General features: G+C 33.9%; 1 protein-coding gene and 1 long non-coding RNA gene across 3 annotated transcripts; one reads left to right on the plus strand and one right to left on the minus strand.

The window, feature by feature from the left end:
- Positions 1-10,835, minus strand: LOC106663782. The gene is made up of 4 exons (XR_001340088.2): positions 10,637-10,835; positions 3,118-3,231; positions 2,904-3,047; positions 1-89 (listed from the first exon to the last, which is right to left on the minus strand). It is a non-coding gene; the product is annotated as an uncharacterized LOC106663782 (long non-coding RNA).
- Positions 7,455-25,204, plus strand: LOC106663781 (synaptic vesicle glycoprotein 2C-like). Of its 2 annotated transcripts, none has more exons than XM_014388874.2 (11): positions 7,455-7,563; positions 21,869-21,919; positions 22,251-22,412; positions 22,673-22,835; positions 22,907-23,028; positions 23,098-23,336; positions 23,954-24,141; positions 24,197-24,444; positions 24,580-24,739; positions 24,800-24,927; positions 25,017-25,178. In XM_014388874.2, exons 1-11 carry the CDS (start codon positions 7,560-7,562, stop codon positions 25,073-25,075), a joined length of 1,524 nt encoding a protein of 507 aa, XP_014244360.1. In that variant the 5' UTR covers positions 7,455-7,559; the 3' UTR covers positions 25,076-25,178. The 2 variants fall into 2 exon arrangements, with proteins under 2 accessions (XP_014244360.1, XP_014244359.1); XM_014388873.2 differs by lacking the exon at positions 7,455-7,563 and adding an exon at positions 16,850-16,958 and having other exon boundaries at positions 25,017-25,204.
- Positions 25,205-25,952: the final 748 nt, after the last annotated feature.

The raw sequence follows: 25,952 nt of genomic DNA on the forward strand, positions 1-25,952 counted from the left end.
TAAATGTTTGATCCCCGTCGATTCTGCCTAAAGCTTAGCTGAAGAAATCAACCAACCATCAGCGTAAACATGGTGAAACTTCTGGCCCCCTGTCATAAAAAATATAAATTTATTTATTATTATTGTTATTTACACATACAACTTTAGTTACAATAAGTAAATTTGATAATTCATTGTCTAATATAATTAAACATTATGGGAGATGCCAACCACTGACACCCTCACACTGCACACGCTTCACATCAGTGAAGCAAATCCTTAGACCATTGCTTCCAGCCGACGCCGATTTGCAGGTAGATTTCGTGTGGAAAGTTGTTGTGCGAGGTTGTTTGGGTGTAGTGTGGAATTTCTGACGTGTTCTTACAAGATCGTAGGTAAAAATAATAAATATTGCCTTTCTTTCTCCAAAGAAACAAAGTACTTTGATATAACCGTTGACCAAAGGGGAACACACATAGGCAACAACCTGCGTAAAGCCAATGCTCTATTAAGCATTGGCCAAAGATTATGCAGTAAAAACTGGGGAATAAATCCGAAAATGGCGTACTGGTTATACACTACAACAGTCAGACCCTTGGTCACATATTTAGCTCTAGCATGGTGACCAAACACTGAACAAGAAGAGCTGTCTCTACGAAGTCTGCAGAGACTAGCGTGTCTCAACATGACAGGGCTAATGCATACCTGCCCCACTACAGCAATGGAAAAAGCACTCGACCCTTACATGTTTATGTAAAAAAGGAGGCTTTTAAAGGTCAATAAACTCCTCAGATATAGGAAAATAAAACCAGATTTAAGGATGAGCCTCTATAAAATCTAGAGAGAATTAAAATAACTGAGATGGCTATAACGGTATCTGACAAAATGAGAGAAAAGTCAATTTTGACAAACCCTTCCAAGTGGATATAGATAATAGAGACCTTTGGAAGAAAGGTAGCTCCAAGTTTTAAGAAGAGGTCGTAATATGGTACACAGATGGAGTGAATAACAGTAAGTGGGCGTAGAGATAACAGGGCCGAACTACACCCTAGCAAAGCCCCCACGATTTTTCAAGCTGCAGTCCAAGCAATACAACTCTGTGAACAGGGGATAACAAACAGCAACATCAAAGGTGCACAGATTTACATCTCAGACAGCCAGGCACTTATAAAGGCAATGCGTGGGCTTTCAACTAGAAACTTGTATGACAGTACCTAAACCGCCTAATGACTCTGGGAAAACAGAATAAGATGACCTTAAAGTGGATTCCCAGATATGAAGGAAATAAACAAGCTGACGAACTAGCAAACAAAGAGGCAGCTCTCTTACCAATGGGACCAAAGCCACAACTAAGTGCACCAAAGTGTATGCTTAAGTTGGAACTGGAAAAATGGAGTGAGAAAAACTCACAACACTGGACAAACGCACCAAATATTAGGCAAGCTGAGAGATTTATAAATCTCTCAAAACGGAAGGCGAAGGAACTTCTAACTCTCAGAAGGCATGATTTGACGAAAATTATGGGCCCCTTTACAGGCCACTGTCCTCTTAAATATCAACTTGAGAAGACGGGCAAAGCCAGGAGGAGGTAAGGTAAGTCCCGTGTTGATGCCAAAGTTTGTTGAGGAATTGCTGCAGCCCAAGCAGCTCTTTGAACAGTCTTAGTTAAGTGCTCTATTGCAACAACGATATCTTCTATCGTCTTGAAATTGGTACTTAATTGATATATCTGTCTGTGATGTATTTGAACATGTTACGGTTTTCAGGTCCCGTATTTAAAGAAGGTGGTCGTCTAAACAGTAGAAGTTGGGAATTTAGGGTTAGTAGAACTGGGCAGTGGTCAGAGGGTAAATCTTGAGAAGTCAGAATGTCAAAGTGAGAAGTGGAAAAACCAGATATAGAGAAAATAGGCTGAAAGGTAGGGTCAGAGTGAGAAATAAAGCCATAGGTTGATGTGGATGGTGCCTTCAGAAGAGTCCGCTTACGTTGATGGAAACACGGCATCCCCGCTGTAGGTGCTTGGCTTTGTAGTCACCGCCCGCCAAGAAAGGAGTACCTAAAGATTGGATAAAGTAAAAGAATTGCTGATTAGAGAATGGTTCGTTGGGAGGACCCACACGGCTGCTCAAGGTGGAAGAAAATGTGTCTAAGGTGACGGAAGAGAACAACAAGGAGACGGAAGGTATGCTTGGGTTAAGGAAGGGAGACGGAATTACGAATAAGCATTGCCGTTACACCGTCAGATCTTTCGGCATGATAGTCCAATAGGTCAGGTCACTTATTGAGAAGAGTGAAGTTGGCTGGCAATGCTGGTACTAAGAATCTGACAGTGAGATTTTTGACATTTCGCTTTGTGCTTATCATCCTTTTAATCTTATTAGAGGAATTTCCCGCAGGGGTAGGCTATTCCTTCTGGGCAACACGGGATGAAGCAGTGGAGCATCATCATCACGGAAGGAGTTGTACTTCCACATCTGTTTCCCTAAGGCCCATAATGGGCCGATGTTTAATTTATTCAGTGAAAAAATATATGTACAAAAGTTTATTATTTACAACAATATTTACAAGGTGTGTACACAATATAAACAGTGTGTACAATCGGGGACGTGATATTTTTATCAACGCTTGTTGACAGCAGTCAGTTTGCAACTTGACCTTTGGTCAGACTACGATTGCATTCACTATTACTTTATGCAGTCGGTGCCTAATTACGGGCTTTGACACTATAATTAAGCCACAACATTATCACTATTTCGTAAGGCATTAAAGTAATTTAAAAATTAGATGAATTTTAACACAGGACCACTGATAATTCTCACACGGAAGATAACAGAGTGTAGAATGATTTGAACTGTATGACTGCCAACATGAGACTCCAGTAAAATTTTAATTCCAGTTCTTAAAACTAATCTTTTTTGATATACCAGGTAATGTAACGTTTAGCAAGCGAGACATCTACATCAAGCAATCGGTAGAATGTGTTCTAAACTCGTGCGAAGAATTGTCAGATTGGTAATAGCCATCTAATTTTATAAACATTTCTCGCCCATTCGGCACCAAGACTAGACCTAAAACAAAAGTTGAATTAATAGTGGTTACTGCTCTTTCTTTCAAATAGTACAAACACGCAATAATTACAAACAGCTGAGGTCATCGCCGGCTATCTGCGTAATTTGATTTCTTTTCCTGGTCTTTCACGCGTATTTTTCATCCTGCTGCCATGTTCATCACTCGACGTAAGATCTTTATGACCTGGAAAAATGTTCGTCAAAACAGTTGAAGAAAATCAGACAACAAAATACAAAGAATAGCACATAAAACACGAACTAAGGCCAGTAAAAGGCAAGAAGAAAAATTCAAAGCATTTTTTCTATGGAAATTCGCAACAGCAGAAATATCATCCCTCGGGCTGTTGGTATTTTTGAATAAAAAAGCACATTTGGAATGCCGGGTTCGAATGTAGGGCCGCTGAATTCGAACCCCGGACCTTTACCTTACAGTGATTAGAGCCCTGTCGAGGACTTAACCGTCCCTGCCACCGACGCCCTTTGTTAGTCAATTGAACGTTTTATCTATTAAATTATGCGTTAATTAGTCTAATAGAGGTAAATTCAAAAATCCGATGGAGGATGACCGATCGTCAATATTTCTAACTACGCATCAAATTAATTAGGTATGGACTATATATATTCGAGTGGTTATCAAAATTGTATGTTTTTGTGCAATAACATTTAAAATAAATAATTACTTTTGAAGGCCTTTTTATTTGATGAGCGAAAGCATTTTCAAACGTATTATCGAGTATGTAATAATTTTCTTTGTTTTCATTTGACATTGGTATTGTCGTATTGTACACCAATAAAATTTGCATACAGTGAGAGATAAATTTGTAATCTAATATGAACAATAAAGTAGAACAATCAATAGAAAGGGGCCATTTTTCATTCTAAATTAAAATCGCTTGCTAAATAAATTGTTTTTTGTTTTTGTTTGTAAGAAATGGAAAAACTTCACGAATATGAGGTAAAGTTATTATGTGGCATCAAGGACACGCTTTCCTGTGCCACTGGAACCATGGGTACGACCCAACTACGTCCTTGGAGGTGCTGTTAAACCGCTCCATTTTCTAATCCAAGGAGAAGTCAGAGCAGCGGCCCACATACTCATAAATCCATTAGTAAAGACGACCATCTGCAAGGACAGTCCATGTCAACGAACGACGTAAACTGAGGTTATATGGAAGACGCCTTGCCTCAGTAGGCTTGCCGATCGACGCCATTACTCCAAAAAACAAGGTACTTATACCATAAAGGGAAGAATGGGCACTGGGTGAGGGAGATATGTTGCCCAAAAATAACGTACCTGTGAATTAGCATCCTGCCACAAAAAATGAATCCTTAATGAGTCTAAAAACCTGAAACAGCTACCCACGCGTGATACACCTGAAAAATTCATAGAAGGACCAACCGTAAGTCTTACAAACTTATTGGTAATCAAAACAGAACCAAGAGTCTGGTTGGAATCCTGACAGGGCACAGCCAACTAAGAAGACAAACGCACCTATTAGGAGTATTGACAAAAGAAACACTGAGCAGATAATGACAGGAAGAAGAGACCGCGGAATAAGTTTTATGTTTTGGTGAGGCTCTATGTAGGTATACATTCTTCCAACAACGAGAGGAAAAGGTGCAAGCCTGACCTTACGCTAAGGAGCCCCTGGCAAGGCTGTGGAGGGTGTCTAACAACCTGAATTTGTATGACTATTATTTATTGATATGCCAGGATGTGGGGGACGGGGTTCAACGTTGAAGATGTGACTAACCAAGGCGCACTCCACACCCTAACCGTTAAGATACTTAGGTGAAGACGGGACGAAAACCGGCGTACGCCGCCCTAATTTTAAGCTCCAAGAACTTAGCTTTCCTTTTTTAGGGTTTTCTTTACAATCAGTCTTACCTCTGATTTTTAATATACAATTATAACATTCAAGGCTGATATTAAAAATATCCGAAATAATCCGAGTGTATGGAAGTCACAACAGCTCAAGTTGTTAGAGAAGCGGCGTATTTAGCCGAAGGTCGTGGGTTCGAATCCTGCTCGTGACACTAATTTTCTCATCTCAACCAAGACCTTAGATAAAAAGTATAATTAATTGAAATAATAGGTCAATTATGTCTGCTAAACATATACGGATTATTATCCTAAATAATCATTTTATCATTTTATTGGATCCGTAACGACTCGCGGGTTTAGATTTATTTCGAGCGTTTCGGCTTCATGCCATTATTCGATGGGAAATTCTTAACTCACACAGACGACTAAATTATTCCTTTGAAAAATATAAAATTATATTTTTATTGTATACATTCAATTTATTAAGAAATAGTATTCATCAACTGATCACAATATTATACGCGGTTGACACACGGGCACCTGCTTTTGGTCCAAAGCCCGCGCAGGTGCTCCTTATGCAGGGAAAGGTAGCTCGAAGTGTCCCACATAATAGAGGCGTATCATGCCTTGGCTCCATACAGAGAGCGTGTAGGTATGCCGCCGGATTTAAGAATGGTTCTCGAACACGGTAGCGAGTTTCAGGATCCCCTGTTCCGCCCTTTGGGGTAATTGGGAATTTTTGATTGTATATTAAGTATTTTAACTTGTATGTTAAGTTATGTGTTTTGTGTTTCTGTGTCTTGCATGAGTGAATGTATTTATTGGTGTGAATGGGGAGGGGCTGATGGCGAAGTAGCTCAATTTAGATTAGTTTATTAGTAGGGAACAACTAGATAGAGGAATATGAAGTACTCCATCTACCAAACAGAATGAGTGCTATCAATGTATGTTGGTGTGAATGTATTTATTAGTGTGAATGATGAGTGGCTGATGGTGAAGTAGCTCATGTTGCGTGCTTGACTTGGGTCTACGGCGGACAACTTTTAAAGTACCACATCGACCCCAATTTAGATTAGTTTGTTGTAGGGAACAGGTAGATGGAGAAATATCGAGTACTCCATCTACCAAACAGAATGAGTGCGATCAATGTATATAGATATGAATGTATTTATTGTTTTGATTGTGTATAGAGTGTGTAGGAGTATTTTGTTTGTGGTTCGGGGCTGAAATGACCAAGCTGTCAAATGCCCCTGTCAAAAAATAAATAAATATCGGTAGTAGCGGGGAAACTAGAAATTTCATTGTAGACTGATTGAATGTGTTGCTCGGCATCTTCATAATTATTTCCGGATCACAAACAGAACTTTACAACTTGTTGTCATCGCAAAAATGATCCCATTTGTTTAAATTCATTACATTTTCTTGTCCAATCTCTCGAAATGAATGCCATTAATTTTTTTAAAATTTATGTTTAGTCTCAATCACTTTGACTTTATTGCAATACGCAATCTTTTAAAAATGAGCCACTCGCGTTTTCCAAACAAGTGATACAACTAATCTAAATTTTATTTAAATGGTGAAACGCCTCTCCGGAATATTTTAGGTTTAAGCTTTCGGGTAGAACTTTTAAAGCCTTTTTTCCTTCAAGACCTTTTATTAACCAGGGTATTTCAACTAGGTTATATGAACCCTCGCAGTGCCGCCAATGTTTATGAAAAAAAAAAAAAGCCCAATTGTAAGTGTTGTCAGTATGTCGGGTTCGAACCCGGGACCTTTACCTTACAGTGAGTGCCGTGTCAATCCTCTTTCTTTAAAATGAAACTATGTCGGTCATTGATGTCATTGCCGACGTTGATTGTGTCAAATATCTTCTTTGGTGATTGATCAGCCTTCTCAGTTTAAATATTTTTCTTTCCAAAAGGTAGATTGGGGACAAAGATGATTGTATTCAAATAACGCATAGGGAAAAACTCGAACGATGATCATAATCCACATATTATCCCTAAGTCGTTTATTGAATCTAATTTCAATTCAAATATTTAAATAATAATAAAATGCTTCCAATAAGAAAATGCTTCCGCCTAAATATTTCGATTTGATTTTGTTTTTACATCTCCCACAAGGAAAACAGTTTATCAAACGATACATCATAGACTATAATCGGCGAAAATATTGAAAATAATCAATTCCTATAAAAACAATTAATTGATACAGACAGACATTTTAGTAAGTGGTCTAACGTGAAGAGGCGAAAATGATTAACCTAAATAAATATACAACGTAAATATTTTGATTTGATTTCCTTGTTACATCTCCCACAAGAAAAACACTTTATCAAACGATACTTCATAGACTATAGTCAGCTAAAATAATTAATTCCTATAAAAACGACATTAATCGATAGTAGACGAACAATCTAATAAGTGGGCTGACTCGAGGAGGCGAAAGTGGTTAAATTTTTATCCGAAATTTGGAAACGTCCGAATGGGGTAGGTAATGGCGTTTGAAGCCTCCCACCAGCGGACGACGAAGAATCGTGCATTTAAATATCATTACAGAATAGATAAGGAGTGATGTGCTCAAGGCCTTGAATTAAAGACCAAATGTGAGAAAGGATAAAAGGTGGCATCCTTTCATGTTGCCATTCAGTCCGTTGCCAACATCCAGAAAGCGCAAATCCCATCGTTATGAGTAAGTTCTGTCAAACGTATACATACATACATGAACCTGGGAAACCTGCTTGTCCTGCCTAGGTCGTTGTATATCGCTTTTTTTAAAAATCTGCTTGTGCCTCTTTATTAACTCTTTACTAATCAACATTTGATAATTTTATTTTCAAAAAATCAAATTAAGTCGTACAATTAAAAAACTATTATTTTGCTTCAATACTGCAAATTTTATTCAATACAAATATAGTGCTGCTCTATCTACAATTTAACTCAGGAAATTACACTGCTCATTAAAATTTAAAAAAACCGACCACCTGGTTTGTTCTCAGTCTTTTAAGTCACAGTCCTGAGTTAGGTCTCATTTTTAGAAAATTTGACGCTGAACAAGATGGCTTTTTTTGCAATATTTTCCAAGCTTCAGACATTCATCAGTAAATTTAAAAATTCGGGAACACGTTAATTTTTGCACTTTTGCACTTATCCTATAATCCTAAATTTTTACAATATCTCCAGCCTTTTAGGTCACAGACCTCCGCTCGGTCTCATTTTTTAGACAATATTACGCAGAAACAGATGTTTTTTGTTTCCTAGCTTCAGTCATTCATCAGTAAATTCAAAAATTCCGGAACATGTTAATTTTTGCACTTTTTTATGAAAATTTCAAATTGAGCTGTGGAGAAAGGAAATTTGTACTTTCTTGAAAATCGGAGAGAGAGTGATCGGTTTTTTTTTATCGATGAGTACGTAAAAAACCACGTTTTTCCTCAAAAATCGCGAATTACTCAAAACGGTTGAGAAATCTGCCAAGTGGAAGGTGACCACTTGAAAGCTAATTAAAACTTCTTATCGATTGCTATAGGGCGCCGCTCAAGGACGATTTCCTGGCTCCACAGCTCAATTTGAAATTTTCGTAAAAAAGTGCAAAAATTAACATGTTCCCGAATTTTTGAATTTACTGATGAATGACTGAAGCTAAGAAATAAAAAACATTTTGTTCAGCGTAAAATTGTCTAAAAAATGAGACCTAACGCAGGACTATGACTTAAAAGGCTGAGAAAATATGCATTTTTTTAATTAATTAATTTTTTTTTGATGGACAGTAAATTATTATAGTAATGGAATTGTTAACAAATAATTTTATAATATTTTTACTAACAAAAATAAAGATATATTGCAAAAATTTAGGATTATAGGATAAAAATACCGGCACTTCTATTAATTTCTTTCAACATTTTATTTTTTTTTTTAATTTATAAAGGCTTGCAAAAATTAGACTCCTAAAATTGGGTGTTATTAAAAAATATTTTATTTAACAAACAATAAATACGATTCCATAACAAATATTTTATTTTGAGCCTGAGGGTTATCCTGGTCGTTTTCTACCCTGAAGATAGCTAGAAGCCAAATCAGTCCGCAGTGAGCAAGTATAAGATGATCAAAACTATGGCAAAAGGATAGCTACAAATTTGTGACCTGTTTGGGGGAATACACAATTGAAAGACAACACTCAAAGTATTTGGCTAGTATTTTTGTAAAGGTAGTTTTTTATTGAATGCAATCGCGTGGGGGAAAGCAATAAAATTTAACTAGAATATCGTGTTCATTTATAGATTCGCAAAACTTGTCTTAACATAGAGGAAAAGAAAACTATGTCAGCATAACATTGGAACAAATATTTTTTAAGGAGTCATATTAAATTTAGGATTTTTAACAGAATATTTTGTTTATGATTTCGTTAATAGTAATCACACTTGAAAGAACATAACAAAAAAAAATTTTAACAGACCGCTGTTTTTAAAAACATGTATTAAATTGTAATAGAATTTGAAGATTCTGAACCTACTGAACCTTCTTTAACAGACAATTATTTCGTTATGAATTTTTTTTTTAACTGTAACAGGCACCTGAAGGGGCAGAATAAAAAACTTATTTTTTAACAGACCATTTTTATCACGATTTTCTCAATTTTAATAACACTTGAAAGAACAGAAAAAACCATTATTTTTTAAAAGACTGTTGTTTTTGAAAACATGTATTAAATTGTAATTGAACTTGAAGATTCTAAATCTAATGAACCTAATCATTTAACGGACAATTATTTCGTTATGATTAAAAAAAATGTAAAAAACACCTGAAGGAACACAACAATTACTCATTTTTAGCAGACCATTTTTAGTTTTATTTCTTTCAATTATAATCACACTTGAAAGAACAGAACAAAAAAGATCAGTATCGTGTAAACAACAAATCTGTGAATTGAAAAACTAAACTAACTAAATCCAAGGCCCTGAAGATGATCTCAATAAAGGTCGAAACGTTGGCACGATAAAGAAAATGTTTTTTTAAACCTACGTCACACCAGGCCGCATCTCACGATCTCCGAACAATCATTGACTAACGGTCACTAAACACCACACATATAAATTTTACGTTGGAAATAAATAAAGACGGGTGTTTAAACTTTTTAGATTTAAAACTGTCCATAAAAATAACCTAATTGGATTAGCCGTATATAGAAAACCCACAACTACTGACACCACAGTACCAGCATGTTTTTCTCAACAAAGGACCCAAAAAGCTGCTGGATTCATTCTCATAGACCTTATGTTGAAACTTCCATTAACACCTGCTATTTATAAAAATATAAGCAATTAAAACATTAGCTAAAAACAATTGATATAAAGAAATATACTTATAGATAGGTTGCTAGTAAAAATAATAAAAAAATTAACTTTAAAAGAATCAACAATCTGACTCAGCCACCTGGCATAAATGAATCTTTAGGTTTTCGTTGGTTGCCATAAATTGGCGAACTATCAGAAAAAGTAATTCTTAAACAAGAAGGCGAGTAGCTTTTAGAGGTACGTGTTCACTTAGAAACATTCTCTCAAAACATAAAAACAAGGTTGACAACTAGTCAAAAAGCACGTTTTACCCAACTTAATTGTAATGCTTGATTTATTATATACATATAGGACAAAATGGCAGAGAAATTAAAACGAGAGTTAAAGAACACTAGCTTAAATCGAACAAATTCTTCTGTATTTAAGGACCATCTAAATGATACACAATTACAATTTAATGTGATAACTAACCTCATGATTGTGGGGTCGAGACTGGGGTAGAACTAGAACTACACGGAAAAAGGAAGATTAACTTATGTATTGAAATATAATACGTACAGGAGGCCTTACGGGAAACAGACTCGTCGCTTGCTATATTTTTCCTATTATGGTGGGAGGTCTAGGAGTGGATTTAGCTTGGTGGGAGTAAAGGGTTTCGGTAAGCCTTTATCTTGAGAAGACGGAACAAGGGGAAAGGTTTTAAATTATAATATTTAGAAATATTTGGGGTTATGGATACTACTTTAAATACAACGATTATTTGGAGATCGTGAGATGCGGTCTGGTGTGACGTAGGTTTAAACATTTTCTTTATCGTGGCATCGTTTCGATCTTTATTGAGATCATCTTCAGTGCTCAAAGTGTTTTCTGTGTAGATGTGTCATTATTGTGAGTCGTTTGGAGAGTGCCAGTGAGATAGCAATATCCGCCCTGAAGATGATCTCAATAAAGATCGAAACGTTGGCACGATAAAGAAAATGTTTTTTTAACACCCATCTCACGATCTCCAAATAATCATTGACTAACGGTCACTAAACACCACACATTAAATACAATGTTTATCTAACCTGTATCACACTAGACCTCATCTCACGATTTTTAAATAATCGTTAAATACAATTATTCTTTTCATCTAAGGTTTTGGTTGAGATGAAAAAGTTAGTGTCACGAGCGGGATTCGAACCCAGGACCTTTGGCCGAATACGCCGCTGCTCTAGCGAGTCATCGTGACTTCAATCCAGTCGGGTACCAACTCCGATCTCTACCTCATGATTGTGAACAACCTTTCAATTTTTCCCTCATTTTTGACATTTTTCCAATGGGTTCGAATCCCTCTAGTGACACTAACTTGTTCTTCTCAACCAAGATCTTAGATAAAAAGAAAATTAATTGAAATAATTTATAAGGTTAATTATAACCGCTAAACATAATAGGTAGATAATGGATGCTAAATATAATAATTAAATACAACAATGGTATATTCTCAACAAAAGGAGGAAGTACATTGGTTTGAGAAATTTGAAATAAAAAATGTAAATTAATTATGCTTTTTGTGTAAGGCCGTGGTCGAGAAAAGTTATTGTCACGAGCGGGATTCGAAACCAGAACCTTCGGCTAAGGCTAGAATTGAGGCCAGAAAACAATTACACCTTCAATTTGGATCTTTTTATACAACAACGCTTTCCACCTGTTGCACAAACTTCCTATGCAGTGCATTACGCTTCCTAATCTATTCAGTATTGTATCTTCCCTCCAAGGGGGAAAAAAAAGAAAAAAGGGAAAAAAGGAAAAGAGAGAAATCGTCAGCGTAAAGAGCCATTTTACGTTCTTTGGGTGAGGTCTTTTGTTGACATATCCAAGGAACAGGATTCAAGGGAGTAAAAATTTCTCTAGGGGAAGAGATGATGGAAAGGAAACTCGGAATTGTGTGATAAAAGCTAAGAGTATAATTTTTTGTAAATTTTTATTATGTAGTGGGGAAGATACATTCCACCATCCTGCCGATTATGCCACAATGGCAAACAGCGTCAAAAGACTTTTGGGTATCTATCAAAACCATGCCAGTACGATTTCTTACAATACAGGCTAGCGTTGTATTTTATAGAAATATTTATTTAATTGGAATAGTACTTGAAGAATCTAAACCATATGAAGCTTATCCTTTGACAGGCATTTTTTAATGATTTGATTCTTGAAGGAATACTTGAATGATGAGAATCTTTTATTAATATTCTCTTTATTATGATAATTTTATATGTGCCACAAGGAGTAGTTTTTTGTTTTACTAGTATACTCAAGGAATGTAAATTTCATGAATCTTATTAACCTCATTCTTTAACAGACTTTTCTTGTGATTTCGTTCAATTGTAACTAGAACAAAAACTTTATTCTTTGATTGACAATTGTTTTTACAAATATTTATTCAATTGAAATAATACTCCAAGAATCTAAACCTATGAACAGACAGTTTTTTATGATTTCATTCTTAAAGGAATTCTTGAAGGATCAGAATCTTTTATTATTATTCTCTCTATTATGATAATTTTATATGTGCGGCAAGTCGTAGTTTTTTGTTTTACTAGTAGTACTCAAGGAATGTAAACCACATGAACCTTAATAACCTTATTCTTTAATAGGCTTTTCTTATGATTTCGTTCAATTTTAACTAGAACAAAAAACCTTATTCTTTAATAGGCTTTTCTTATGATTTCGTTCAATTTTAACTAGAACAAAAAACCTTATTCTTTAATAGGCTTTTCTTATGATTTCGTTCAATTTTAACTAGAACAAAAAACCTTATTCTTTAATAGGCTTTTCTTATGATTTCGTTCAATTTTAACTAGAACAAAAAACCTTATTCTTTAATAGGCTTTTCTTATGATTTCGTTCAATTTTAACTAGAACAAAAAACCTTATTCTTTAATAGGCTTTTCTTATGATTTCGTTCAATTTTAACTAGAACAAAAAACCTTATTCTTTAATAGGCTTTTCTTATGATTTCGTTCAATTTTAACTAGAACAAAAAACCTTATTCTTTAATAGGCTTTTCTTATGATTTCGTTCAATTTTAACTAGAACAAAAAACCTTATTCTTTAATGGGCTTTTCTTATGATTTCGTTCAATTTTAACTAGAACAAAAAACCTTATTCTTTAATGGGCTTTTCTTATGATTTCGTTCAATTTTAACTAGAACAAAAAACCTTATTCTTTAATGGGCTTTTCTTATGATTTCGTTCAATTTTAACTAGAACAAAAAACCTTATTCTTTGACTGACAGTTGTTTTAAAAATATTTAATATAAATAAAAGAGAAATAAATCTCTACAGGAATCTAAACCTAATGAACCTTATCCTTTAAGGGACTTTTTTAATGATTTCGTTCAATTGTAATAACTCTTGTAAAGCCAGGAAAAACGCTCTTTAACAGACAGTTCCTTTCAAAAACTTCGCTAAAGTTTAATAGTACGTGGGAAATTTTAACCTAATGAACGTAGTTCTGTAACAGACATTTTTTAATGATATCGTTCGATTATGATAACCCTGTTAATGATGATCAGATCTTAAAAAAATCGAGATTGCTTAACATACAATTAAACATTAAGTCATAATTGAACCTAATTATTTTAAGTAATCACGCTTTCACAACCTAAGGTCTTGGTTGAGATGAAAAATCAAGTGTCTCGAACCTGATTTGAACCCACGACCATCGGTTTAATACGCCGGTAATTGCTCTAGATTAAAAGTGTAATTAATTGAAATACAATTATATTTTTCAACTGTAACAGCACTTGAAAATACAACAAAGAAACCTTATTAAAGTGTAATCAATTACTTTAATGATCAAGTGTAATGACACTTGAAGAACCAAAAAACGAAAAACATTTATCTTCAGAGGACCATTTTTTAATTTGTTTTTTTATGGTTTGTAATATTGAAAGAGTAGAACCTAAAAAAATTATTCTTTAACAGCCACTTATCAGATTTCGTTTAACTGTAATAAAACCTGAAGAACGTATTTTTTAATAGATCATTTTTCAGTTATTCCTTTCAATTTTTTTAAATTAACTAAACATCTTCAATCACTGTAGGTATAATTATTTAGAGATCGTGAGGTGCGGTCTGGTGTGACGTAGGTTTTTGAAAAACATTTTCTTTATCGTGCCAACGTTTTGATCTTTATTGAGATCATCTTCAGGGTTCAAAGTGGTTGTTTTCCGTGTAGATGTGTCATTCTTGAGTGTCAACAAACACTTTGAGAACTGAAGATGATCTCAATAACGGTCGAACGGTAAACGATGGCATGATAAAGAAAATGTTTTTCTAAAACCTACGTCACACCAGACCGCATCTCATGGTCTCCAAATAATCATTGGATAACGGTCACTAAACTTGAACACTTTACTAACACTTGAAAGAACATATAACATATACAAACCTTATTCTTTTTCAACTGCACTAGCACTCGAGGAAACATATTAAAAAAGTAGTCCTTTAAGAAACAATTTTTTACTTTTTAAAAAGTCGTGTTTTTTTAATATTAGACTCTAAAACAAACTTATTCTATAACATATATAGATTGATGACACATGAAATTTGTTTTCCTTCAAATGCAACGACACTAAAAGGTGCAGAACCTAAACACCTATTTTAGCAGGCTTTGGTTCAGATTTCATACAACTGTATAACCTTAATAAAACGTTATTCTTTAAGAGATCTAATTTCCTTTAACTGCTACATAAACTTGATTGATGACTAGAGTTTAAAAAGAATCAATTATTCTTAAACAGAAAAAAATTTTCATTTATAGTAGTATTTGAAGAACATAACAAAAATGTATTCTTTATTAAACCACTTTTTAATGATATCTTTCAATTGTAATAATACTACCAGAATATTAAAAACAATTATTTAAAGATCGTGAGATGCGTTCTGGTTTGATATAAGTTTAGAAAAACATTTTCTTTGTCGTGCCAATGTTTCGATCTTTATTGACATCATCTTCAGGGCCTGGGATTTATAAATAAAGATCAAAATGTTTGCAGGACAAACAAAATGTTTTTCTAAACTTACATCACACCAGACTGCATCTCACGAGCTCTAAATAATCATTAATTAACGGTCACTAAATACTACACAGTAAACAAATTTAACAAAAATTTTTTTCGACTGTAATGACATTTGAAGAAACAGATAAAATAGACACAATTATTTTAAATTACACTTATGGAGTCACAGTCAAAAAAGATTTATTCTTTGATGTTTTTTATTTATTTATTTTTTATTTTGAACAAATGTAATAATGTTAGAAGTCCATTGACCATTGAATGTGTTCACCTTTACTAACCCTTGAAAAACACAGAATCTAATTTAAAAAAATTAAAATAAAAAATGTACAAATATAAAAATACGTACAGATACGTAACATCTAATTTTTTTAAATTAATAAAATTGTGTGGTGTTTAGTGACCGTTAATCGATAATTATTCAGAAATCGTGAGATGCGGTCTGGTGTGACGTAGGTTTTAGAAAAACATTTTCTTTATCGTGCCAACGTTTCCATCTTTATTGGCAACATCTTCAGGGCTTGGGATTTAAAATACATTTATAATTCAATAAAGTTCAAAATGTTTGCACGATAAAGAAAATGTTTTTCTAAACCTACATCACACCAGACTGCATCTCACGATTAATTAACGGTCACTAAATACTACACAGTAAAAAATTACATCCTTTATATAGAATTTTTTCCGACTATAATAGCACTTGAAGAAACAGACAAAATAAGCACAATTATTTTAAATTAAATTATCTTTATGATTAAATTTTTTGAAGTTTTTGTTCGACTGAAATTACACTTATGAAATCATAGCCAAAAAAGATTTATTCTTTAATGTTTTTATTATTATTATTATTATTATTATTTATTTATTTTTTTTTTTTTTTAACAAATGCAATAACGTTAGAAGGCCATTGACGATTGAATGTATTAACCTTTCACCATTTGAAAAACATAGAATCCAGTTACAAAAAAAAATAAATAAATAAATAAAAAATATACAAATATAAAAATACGTACAGATACGTAACATCTAATGATTTAAATTAATAAAATTCTTGATTTTATGGGGATGATATAACATATTTTGTGTAATTTTACCTTAATTGTTTAACTAGTTGGTTTACTTTTGTTCGGTAAAAATTTTTAAAACTGTAAGGCACACCAAGAAAATAAATTTTAAAAATTTAAAAAAATTCTTTATAATCCAGAATAACAGTTTTTTAAATTAATTTTAATTTATTTATTCATAATTAAATTTAATTAAGTAATATTTTAACTTGGTTTCTTTCACTGATAAAAAACCGATTTCTCAGTTCGAAACAATGAATACGATTTGCCACAAGTTATCCGATTTGTAGTGTAGGGTGAAGGGTGAACGAAGTTAAAATCGTGGGAAACCAGACAATTACAGAAATGTATAACTGACACCCAATTGTCCTGGAATAAACTTGTGGAACCGCGGATTCTTGATCAGATTCGCGGTACGTTCCACTTCCCACCCCGACCACCTCGATATCTCGGTACTTTTTTGAAAACTGAACCGGCTAATCGCTCACGGGCTGAAGGAGAACCCCCGTTTTTAAAGATTTATGGTGGGGACGTCCCATAAATGACTGGGGCTTCGTCCTGAAAACACAAGTACGGTCGAGATGCCACCCAGCATGTCATCGGGCACATATGTTTTCAAAGGGGACCTCGGGTTTAACAGCACGGATAAAAATTTTGCCGTCATCAGTGAGTAATTATATATTAAATTATTGAACGGTTTTAAGCTACCAATCATTTTACCATCGTTTAAATCCCAAGCGCACCAATGAATCTCTTATTTCATGAAAATTGGGAATATATTCCAATAGTTGAAAATATGTATCGTGAATGAAAAACTATATTTAAAAAATTTCATTAATTTAAAAAAAATTAACAAAATTAAAATGACAATGATGCAATAAACAGAAAAATTGATAAAATCATAAACATAAACTCAATAACTTTAAATATTCAAAACAATAAGTCAATAATTATATTTATGAACAACTATTAACATGAGTGTTTGTATAAAAATTTTTTAATCCCATTTTTATAATTTTTTTACTTGCCTTTGTCTTATAGTTGTCTCGTGTGCAAATTATTTCCTCTTGTTCTAATTTGAGTTATTTTTTATATCAAAAAAGTTTTCGATTATTCCAAATACATATTAAAAAAATTCATGCTCCAGATGTCTATTTTCATTGACGTAGTATTTTTTTATAATTTCAACCGAACTTGTAATCTTAACGTCTATCCTGACGATAGATGCTAAATTTTAGAACGCTATCCGTTATGGTTTTAATTTTTTTCATAATTCTTTTAACTAACATTTGACATAATAAATGCAGTACAAAATCGTTCTTGGATTAGTTTATTAGTTTATATAGGATTAGTTATTATCATAAATGGGGTAGAACTTCGTTGATGAACCGAAACAATTTTTCACCAACGAACCATTCAGTTTTGCTTACTTGATGAGATTTTCCATGTAGGGTTGAAAAGTGACTTTTGATGAAAAATTATTTTCTGTTTCCAGATCGTTTTAGCAACCAGAGTGTTTTGAAAAATTGTTTAAAAAATTGTCGCTTAATGAGTCAAAATCTTAAAAATGAAGAATGTAACACCACGTTTCTGTAAATAAAATTTTACTCTTGTCTCATACGCCGTAGATATTACTCTAGTGTTTTATTTCCAGCTTGAGATTTAACTTTTAGGTTTAATTTAAGCTTCAGAGTAAGGGGCAGCAATGATTGCTTAGAGTTCATCAGTTGTTGATAGAATTATATCGTGATTGTCCCGAATTGTGGAAAGTAAAGAGTAAAGATTATTTCAATAGAAGTAAAAAAAGTGCGGCGCTAGGGAAAATCGTGGGGGTATTGAAAGTGCTAAAACCGGATTAAAATGTAAAGCAATTGAAACAAAAATTTAATGTTCTCAGAACAAACTTCAACAGGGAGTTCAAGGCCCTCTGGTTCCGATTCACACAGAAAGTTTAGAAGATGTTCATGAGTGAAGCGGTTTCTCAGTTTGTATCACTCCTTAGCCCACCGTCGTTTTTTCTTTTGCTGTTTTTTCTGCTTCAGGGCAACCAATGTTAAGGCTAGGAAGCCCAAATCTGTATTTGAAACCATTCAGCACCGAAACAAAACAAAAATCAAACAGCGAAACGCACTGCTCCAGTTCACGGCTTCCAGTGATGTTTTGACCGAAAGATTGAAGGGTTGATTGAAGCACGCTTGAAGCTCCCATCAACCGGAGGTTCAAGCATTTGATCAAGCCGCTTGATAGTGTAGGGGCACCTTTAGATAACAAAAAACCTGCGTATCACAAGGGAGCACTCTTGGTCCCCACCCAGTATCATTTAACGCTACAGACTTTCCATCCCAATCATTACCACGTATGCAGACAACACCTCAATTCTTTATACTAACCCGTTTCCTGTCCAGCCAACCTCCAACATCCAAGTACACCACTTACAACAGCAAAAATGGAACTGCATAAGGGAAAATATCCACAGTGTACTTGTTCTCAATAACGAACAGTCTTGCCAACAAGGAACTACCTTCTTCCAGACAAATACACCAGACTGTACATAGATAGCAGAACGACATGGAATCCTCATACATATTTAAAAAGACTTGGATAACTAGGATGACTTATAAGACAGAAATCTCTTTTGTCCAATCAAAAGCCATTACGACCACGGACGTTCCGCCAAGGCATCCAATATCCAGCTCATCCAATCATCCAATCTGTCCAATAAGACCTCAGACTAATTGTCAAAGCTCATTACTACGACACAAACCTGATTCCAGATCCATAAGTACCAAGGCAAGCTTCCAATCCAACATTACTGCCCAAGCAGTACTCTGACCAAGAGGAAAACAATTATATAAATAATAACATGGCATACAGAATTACGATAAGATAGTTAGGCAAATAGGTAATATTGGCTCACTAAAATTTAACCTACTTTTCTTATATAAGTTGAAAACAGAAATTTTGAAAAAACAACTATTCGATAGCAACATTTTTATCTATTTATAATAATTATTTACAACAAAAAATTATTATAATGCTTTTTCTCTCCTTAGACGTGTTAATATTCTTCCTTGGCTGATCCGAACTGGAAGAATATACGTTTGTAAAACGAGAACTTTGAAAAAAAAATCAAAAACTAATAATACACAAATACAAAAAATTAAAATTACCATCTTGAGAATCAAAGCGTCTTCGTCTTCTTGGACGTTCGTTCAGGTTGATCAGAGTTCTTCAAAATTTAAACGAAAGTATCTCCGAATCATAAAAAATAAGTTTGGATTACTTACTTTTGCTTAACAATTAAAGAAAATGACATGCAAATAAAGAGATAAAAAAGCGAATTTAAGTCTATTTTTCAGATAAAAAATGAACAGCCCTTGACGTAGATCTCAATAAAGGTCATTTATTGAAAACAAAGTTATATTCCAGGTCTCAAATGAAGTTATAAATGCAGGTAAATTAACCGAAGCTTCATGAATCAAGACACTCGCCGGAACAGCAGTTGGCTACGTCATGTTGACATGGCGTGCTCGTCCAGTCGTTTAAGTCGGTTGGCCAAAATGCCAAGTGATTACGCTCAATTAGCCTGTACTTGTCAGGTGGAGCAAATTTTGTGACAAACAAAATGGTGGACATTGAGGCTAAATTCAAAAGGTGCGGTTGAGATGGGAAGTTGGTGTCCGAGTGTCGAGGTCACGATAGCTCAAGTGGTAGAGCAGCGGCGTATCAAGCCGAAGATCGTGGGTTCGAATCCCGCTCGTGCCAATGACTTTTTATCTCAATTAAAAACCTTAATTAATTGTAATATAGTAATTGGTCAAGCGGACCACGAAATTAGTGAATTTAATTGAGGCTAAAGTTTAAGTTGGTTGACAGTATCGTCTGGAGTTTACAGTACTCTACATTGAAACTTTCATTTTGTCTTCACTCGAGATTGATGTCTTTCGAGCCTGATAAATAAATCTTTTCTCAGAAGGCAGGAATTAAGGAAAATAATAAGCTTTTATATTGACCAATACCAGTTAATTTCAATCTTGAAAAAATGGAAGGCAAGAGTGCAAAAGGGAAAATATCCACAGTGTACTTGTTCAATAACAGTCTTGCTGACAAGGAATACCGTCTTCCAGACAAATGCACAAGACTATACCTAGGTAGCAGTCTGACGTCGAATCCTCATAGATTTAAAAAAGACTTGGACAACTACAATGACTTATAGGACAGAAACTCCTTACAAGCCACGGACGTTCCGCCAAGGCATCCAATCTGTTCAAAAAGACCTCAGATGAATTGTCAATGATCATTACTATGTCATTAACCTGATCCCGCATCCATAAGTTCGACCCCAAGCTTCCAATCCATCCTAACTTTACTGCCCAAGCAGGGCTCTAACTGAGAGGAAAAAATAATATTACTTTAGTATAAACTGTTGCATTAAAAAAGAAAATTGGCCCATTTCCCAAAATTTCCCAGGCCCGGGAAATTTTTTGTCACCGATTTTAACGTTATTTCGTCTTTCCATGCTCTCGTCGATTCAGTTTCAATTTTTACTTGTATATTATTATAAACTATACGAGAAAAAAAAAAGCAATAGGAAAAATTGAGACAATGTCAATGTTCAGCAGGGACATTGAAACGTATTTTGTGACTACAAATGGGGCAGAAGCAGTACAGCGGAAAGGCGGCACTAACCATTGGAGAAATAAGCAAAGAGAAACACTAGAAAGTGCTCAACTACCTTAAAGCAAATTCTTGTGTTTCAAATAAAGGATGGTCCAATCCACAATACATCTACAGGGCATAGAAGAAAGGCAGTCATCAGGAGTGAACCCAGGAAAAACAAACATAATAAATCATACTCAAAAGTAAAGAAATAAAACGTATGCTCCACCCTTTAACAAATCTTTGGATGATTGACAATTTGATAATTAACGTCTTCTGAGACAAAATATCAACAAGACTGTCCCAGCAGACAAAAACAGCAAATTATAAAACAAAATGCGAATGGGCACGGGCAGATATATCGAACAGAGAAGAAGAAGAAAAATAGGAAAAATACATAGAACGACCGGTCATTATAGACAACGATCAGGAATCCTTACTTAACCATTTTCCTTATTTAGATCCCTTCTGCTCTTGGGAGTATCACAAGCATAAAAAATTTGTTTTATGGTGATGATGTTGTGCCAGTCACTATTAATCCTATTGTTGGGTCTCATTGGGTTGAAATTTAACATCCAAATTTAATCAAAATCCAAAGTCCAAGCAGTAAAATGGAGCTGAAAAACTGCTGATATAGGCAATTGTTAAAAATATCTCGGGCTTCGCACCATGTCTCCTTTTTTTCACATATTAAAAAAAAATCTTCTAAGGAAACGTTTGTCCTGAAAACAATCTGGCCTAATTTCATTGTCAAATGCCTACCAGTAATTACAAAGTCTAATTTCAATAATTAATAAATTAGTCTAATTGCATTGAGTATAATATGTAAATTGATCTTTTATACAGGTTTCCATCACAGGAGGAAAGAAAAACAACTTTTAAAACTGAATTTTAATCTGATTCTTTGTCTGTTTCAGAAACGGAGGCACATGTAAATGTGCCTTTCGAAGCAGCTCTTGAAAAAGCAGGTAAAATTTCATCGAAATGTGATTTATTATGATTTTATCACTGATTCTATAATTAAAAAAAAAATTGGGGAAAATATATTAAATAATTATAATAAAATTTATGCTAATGATCATTTGGTTATAGTAGGGTAAATTATGCAGAAAAAAATAGTAATGGATTTTATCATTTATCTAGCAGCAAATTTTGTTCGTTATCTCGTTTAATATAATTATTGTGTGTATTTAATAATTTTCACTTAAACAATGACATACTTATGAGGCAGTTAAAAAAGCAAATTTAAAAGAAACCAAAGAAATGGTCTTGTCTTTTTTCATCCGTTATTATTTCCAGGATATGGCAAATTTCAATACTTGCTCTTTCTTCTTGTTGGCTGCTCGGTCAGCTCTATGGGCATGGAAACCATAGTGGTTTCCATTGTTATACCTGCTGCAAGATGTGATTTCGACATATCATCAAAAGATGCTGGATATTTGTCTGCATTTCCTCAACTAGGTATGTTATTTCATTGTTATTTGTAATTTGTATGCATTTATCTTGTAACTTTTTTAATGGTTTATCACTTTTATAACTTATTGTTTAGTCACATTTATAGTTTTATCACTTCTTTTTTTATAGTATCGTATTATTTAATTCATTTTTATGGATGGACATTTAGTAAGAGGCATTATGCCTGTTTGAATAAATTTTTATATCTCGCCTTGATCTAGAGTTTAAATGCTAAGAAAAGAAACTCATCTGTCTTAACATTCCAGGTACAATTATAGGAGCATTTCTTTGGGGTACTCTTGCCGACATATATGGAAGAAAATGGATATATGTCATGACAATGTTGTCTGGGGGGCTTTCCAGCCTTTTGTCCAGTTTTGCACCGAACTTCATCATTTTTATGGTGTTTAGGATTATTAGTGCAGTAGGGTATGCGATTAAAATGATTCATTGTTTACATAAGTTTGTTTTGTTTTCAAAATTTCTAATGGAATTTTCAGCCTTGCAGGTATTCTAAGTGTATGCTTAGCCTACCTTGCTGAATTTCAACCCATAAAGCTGAAAGAAAAGGCCGTCAGTTGGATGGAGTTTTGGTGGTCAGTCGGCATCATACTGTCTCCTTGTAAGAGAAATAATAACCAATTGTTTCCATAATTTATAAAATTGATCATATAAATGAGTAAACTTTCAGGCCTAGCATGGGCGATCATCCCAACAAACTTGAGGTTCGAAAGCGAATATTTCAACTTTGCATCTTGGAATTTGTACGTCGCGACAAATGCTAGCGTCATGATTATGTTGGGTTTCATTGCGATGGGATTTCCTGAAAGTCCAAAATATTACGAAGACATCGGGGAACGCGAGAAAGCCATAGAAGTATTAAGATACGTCTACTCCGTCAACACGGGTTGCCATCAATCTTTCTTTATGGTAAGTTTTAAAATAACATTTGACAAAAATTATAAAGGTAAAGGGTAATTGCAATATTCATAGTCAAAAAACAAATAAAAATAACAGGACAACACAATTAAAGAAACTTAAAAAATTTCTTTCTTACGTTAATTGATATAGTGTATAGATTCTATAAGATTTTCAAATAGCATGTATAAAAAATTAGAAATCATTTTGGAAAGTTTACCATTTATCAAAAAAATATTCTACAAAGAGTTACCTATTATTTAATAGGAATGTGAAAGCACCACAATAAGAAAACAAGTAGGATAAATTAATATGAATGCACAAGTCAAATTCTCACATTAAGAAGAAAACTACATATTATAAATACCGTGTTGATTAAACTTTAAGTATTTTGTTTTGAAAGAGTAGAGATTTTTTGGATATTAATTTCATAATTGACAAATAGATGACAAATAAATACCAAAAAAGGAAAGATTTATTAAATTAAAAATTAAAAAAAAATCTATTATTAAAAACAGATTGAGGGAATAATTATGATATTGTAACAAGGATAACTAGATAATAAATTTTTCATTTATTAAAAACATTCTATGTATTATTTGTTAATATTTTTAACATTAATATTTCAGTGTGATCTCATGGAGGAAAAAGGCATAAGCGTCATTAGCACTAATAACAACCCTCAACTTGCTAAGCCAAAACGTACGTTTCAGTCGATTTTTTATGACATGAAAACCCAGACCAAACTTCTCTTTGTCAAACCGCATTTCCTAAATATCTCATTGGTCGGGATAATATCATTCGGAGTGACTGGAGTGTAAGTTTTACATTTTAACATTTTAAAATAATCTGAGGGGAATTTTAAATTTTAGGTATTATACGTACATGTTGTGGTTTCCTGAGCTGTTTTCGCGGTTTAACACTTTTGAACACCAACATCCTGGGCAGACGACATCAATGTGCGAAGTGGCCTCTATCTTCGTAGAAACGACAAATAAATGCCGCAATGAAGTGGATCCTGAAATATTCAAGAATTCTGTGATCATTGGCCTTTCTTCCATTCCGACAAGCTTGTGGCTTTCAATGTGCATCAACCGCTTAGGTTGTAAATTTTTCCTTTGTAAGTATTCATTTGATTTAAAATCAAATTTAATATGTGGCAAAATTCATCCTTTATAAAAAAGTTTTTTTTTTAGTTTACGGAAGATTAAATATGGCATTTTCTATTTAATAAATATTTGTTTAAATTTTTTAGTGTTTTGCATGGGAGTTGCAGGGTTATCATGTCTCGCTTTGTATTTTGTCACTTCATCATTTCAAAATCTGATTCTCTCATGTTTTTTGGGAGCGTTTGCTTCGATAAGCACTATGGCAATGTTTTGCAGTTTGGTAGATCTCTTCCCTTCACAAATATGGTAATAAATGCCACAATTTTTTTAAATGAAATCTTTGTTTTATTGTAATGATGATTTCAGTGCCATGGCAAATGGTGTGTGCCTCAGTCTTGGAAAAGTGGGAACTTTAGTCGCTAGTCTTTTCTTCGGCTACCTCATAGATTACAACTGCGCCATTCCTATTTTCTTATTTGCCACCATTATGTTCTGTAAGTTTGTATTATGATTTACAATCTACCAATTGATCTTTTTACATGTTTAAACATTTAACAATATTATGACTTACGTTTTATTTAAGGTTGTGCAGTTCTAGCGTGGTTTCTTCCACTCAAGAAACGCCCAATGACGGATGAATGATTGCACATTGGATTCATTCAAAAGAAAAACCAACAGTTTCTCCTTCTTCTAGTCAAAAACAAAACAAGAACAGCACATTATTTATTTATTTATTTATTTGTATGAATAAATATACCCAGTTACAAGTTCTATAAGAGTTTAACCTGTACATAAGTAATAATGAATAATTGAAACATAAATAATAATTCACTAATTTCGTGGTCCGCTTGACCAATTACTATATTACAATTAATTAAGGTTTTTAGTTGAGATAAAAAGTCAATGGCACGAGCGGGATTCGAACCCACGATCTTCGGCTAGATATGCCTCTGCTGTACCACTCGAGCTATGCACTACAAAAGAAATGGCCACGGAGAGCATTAGTTAAGTATGGCAAAAAGGAGGGAAAATTCAAATGGTTGAGATGGGAAGTTGGTGTCCGAGTGGTTTGAGGTCACGATAGCTTAAGTGGTAGAGCAGCGGCGTATCTAGCCGAAGATCGTGGGTTCGAATCCCGCTCGACTTTTTTATCTCAACTAAAAACCTTAATTAATTGTAATATAGTAATTGGTCAAGCGGACCACAAAATTAGTGAATTTAATGATTAAAAATGAAGTATACTTCACTAAAGCTTTCCGTGGCCATTTCATTTGTCGTCGAGAATCCAACCTGATTACATGACATTTCAAAAATGGCAAAAAGGAGAGAAAATTCAAAAGGTGCGGTTGAGATGAGAAGTTGGTGTCTGAGTTGATCAAGGTCACGATAGCTCAAGTGGTAGAGCAGTGGCGTATCTAGCCGAAAATCGTGGGTTCGATTCCCACTTGTGCCATTTACTTTTTTATCTCAACTAAAAACCTTAATTAATTGTAATAAATAATAATGTTCGTATAACAAT

This window comes from Cimex lectularius, unplaced genomic scaffold (genome assembly GCF_000648675.2).
Source record: "Cimex lectularius strain Harlan isolate CLEC.00 unplaced genomic scaffold, Clec_2.1 scaffold116, whole genome shotgun sequence".
Lineage (NCBI taxonomy): Eukaryota > Metazoa > Arthropoda > Insecta > Hemiptera > Cimicidae > Cimex > Cimex lectularius.

What these genes read in the sequence shown, in the direction of transcription:
- LOC106663781 (XM_014388873.2), top strand. Translation starts at nt 16,874, where the DNA reads ATGCCACCCAGCATGTCATCGGGCACATATGTTTTCAAAGGGGACCTC. An exon ending in CGGCATCATACTGTCTCCTT is followed by an intron (nt 23,029 to 23,097) that starts GTAAGAGAAATA and finishes GTAAACTTTCAG; the next exon opens with GCCTAGCATGGGCGATCATC. An exon ending in GCCATCAATCTTTCTTTATG is followed by an intron (nt 23,337 to 23,953) that starts GTAAGTTTTAAA and finishes TTAATATTTCAG; the next exon opens with TGTGATCTCATGGAGGAAAA.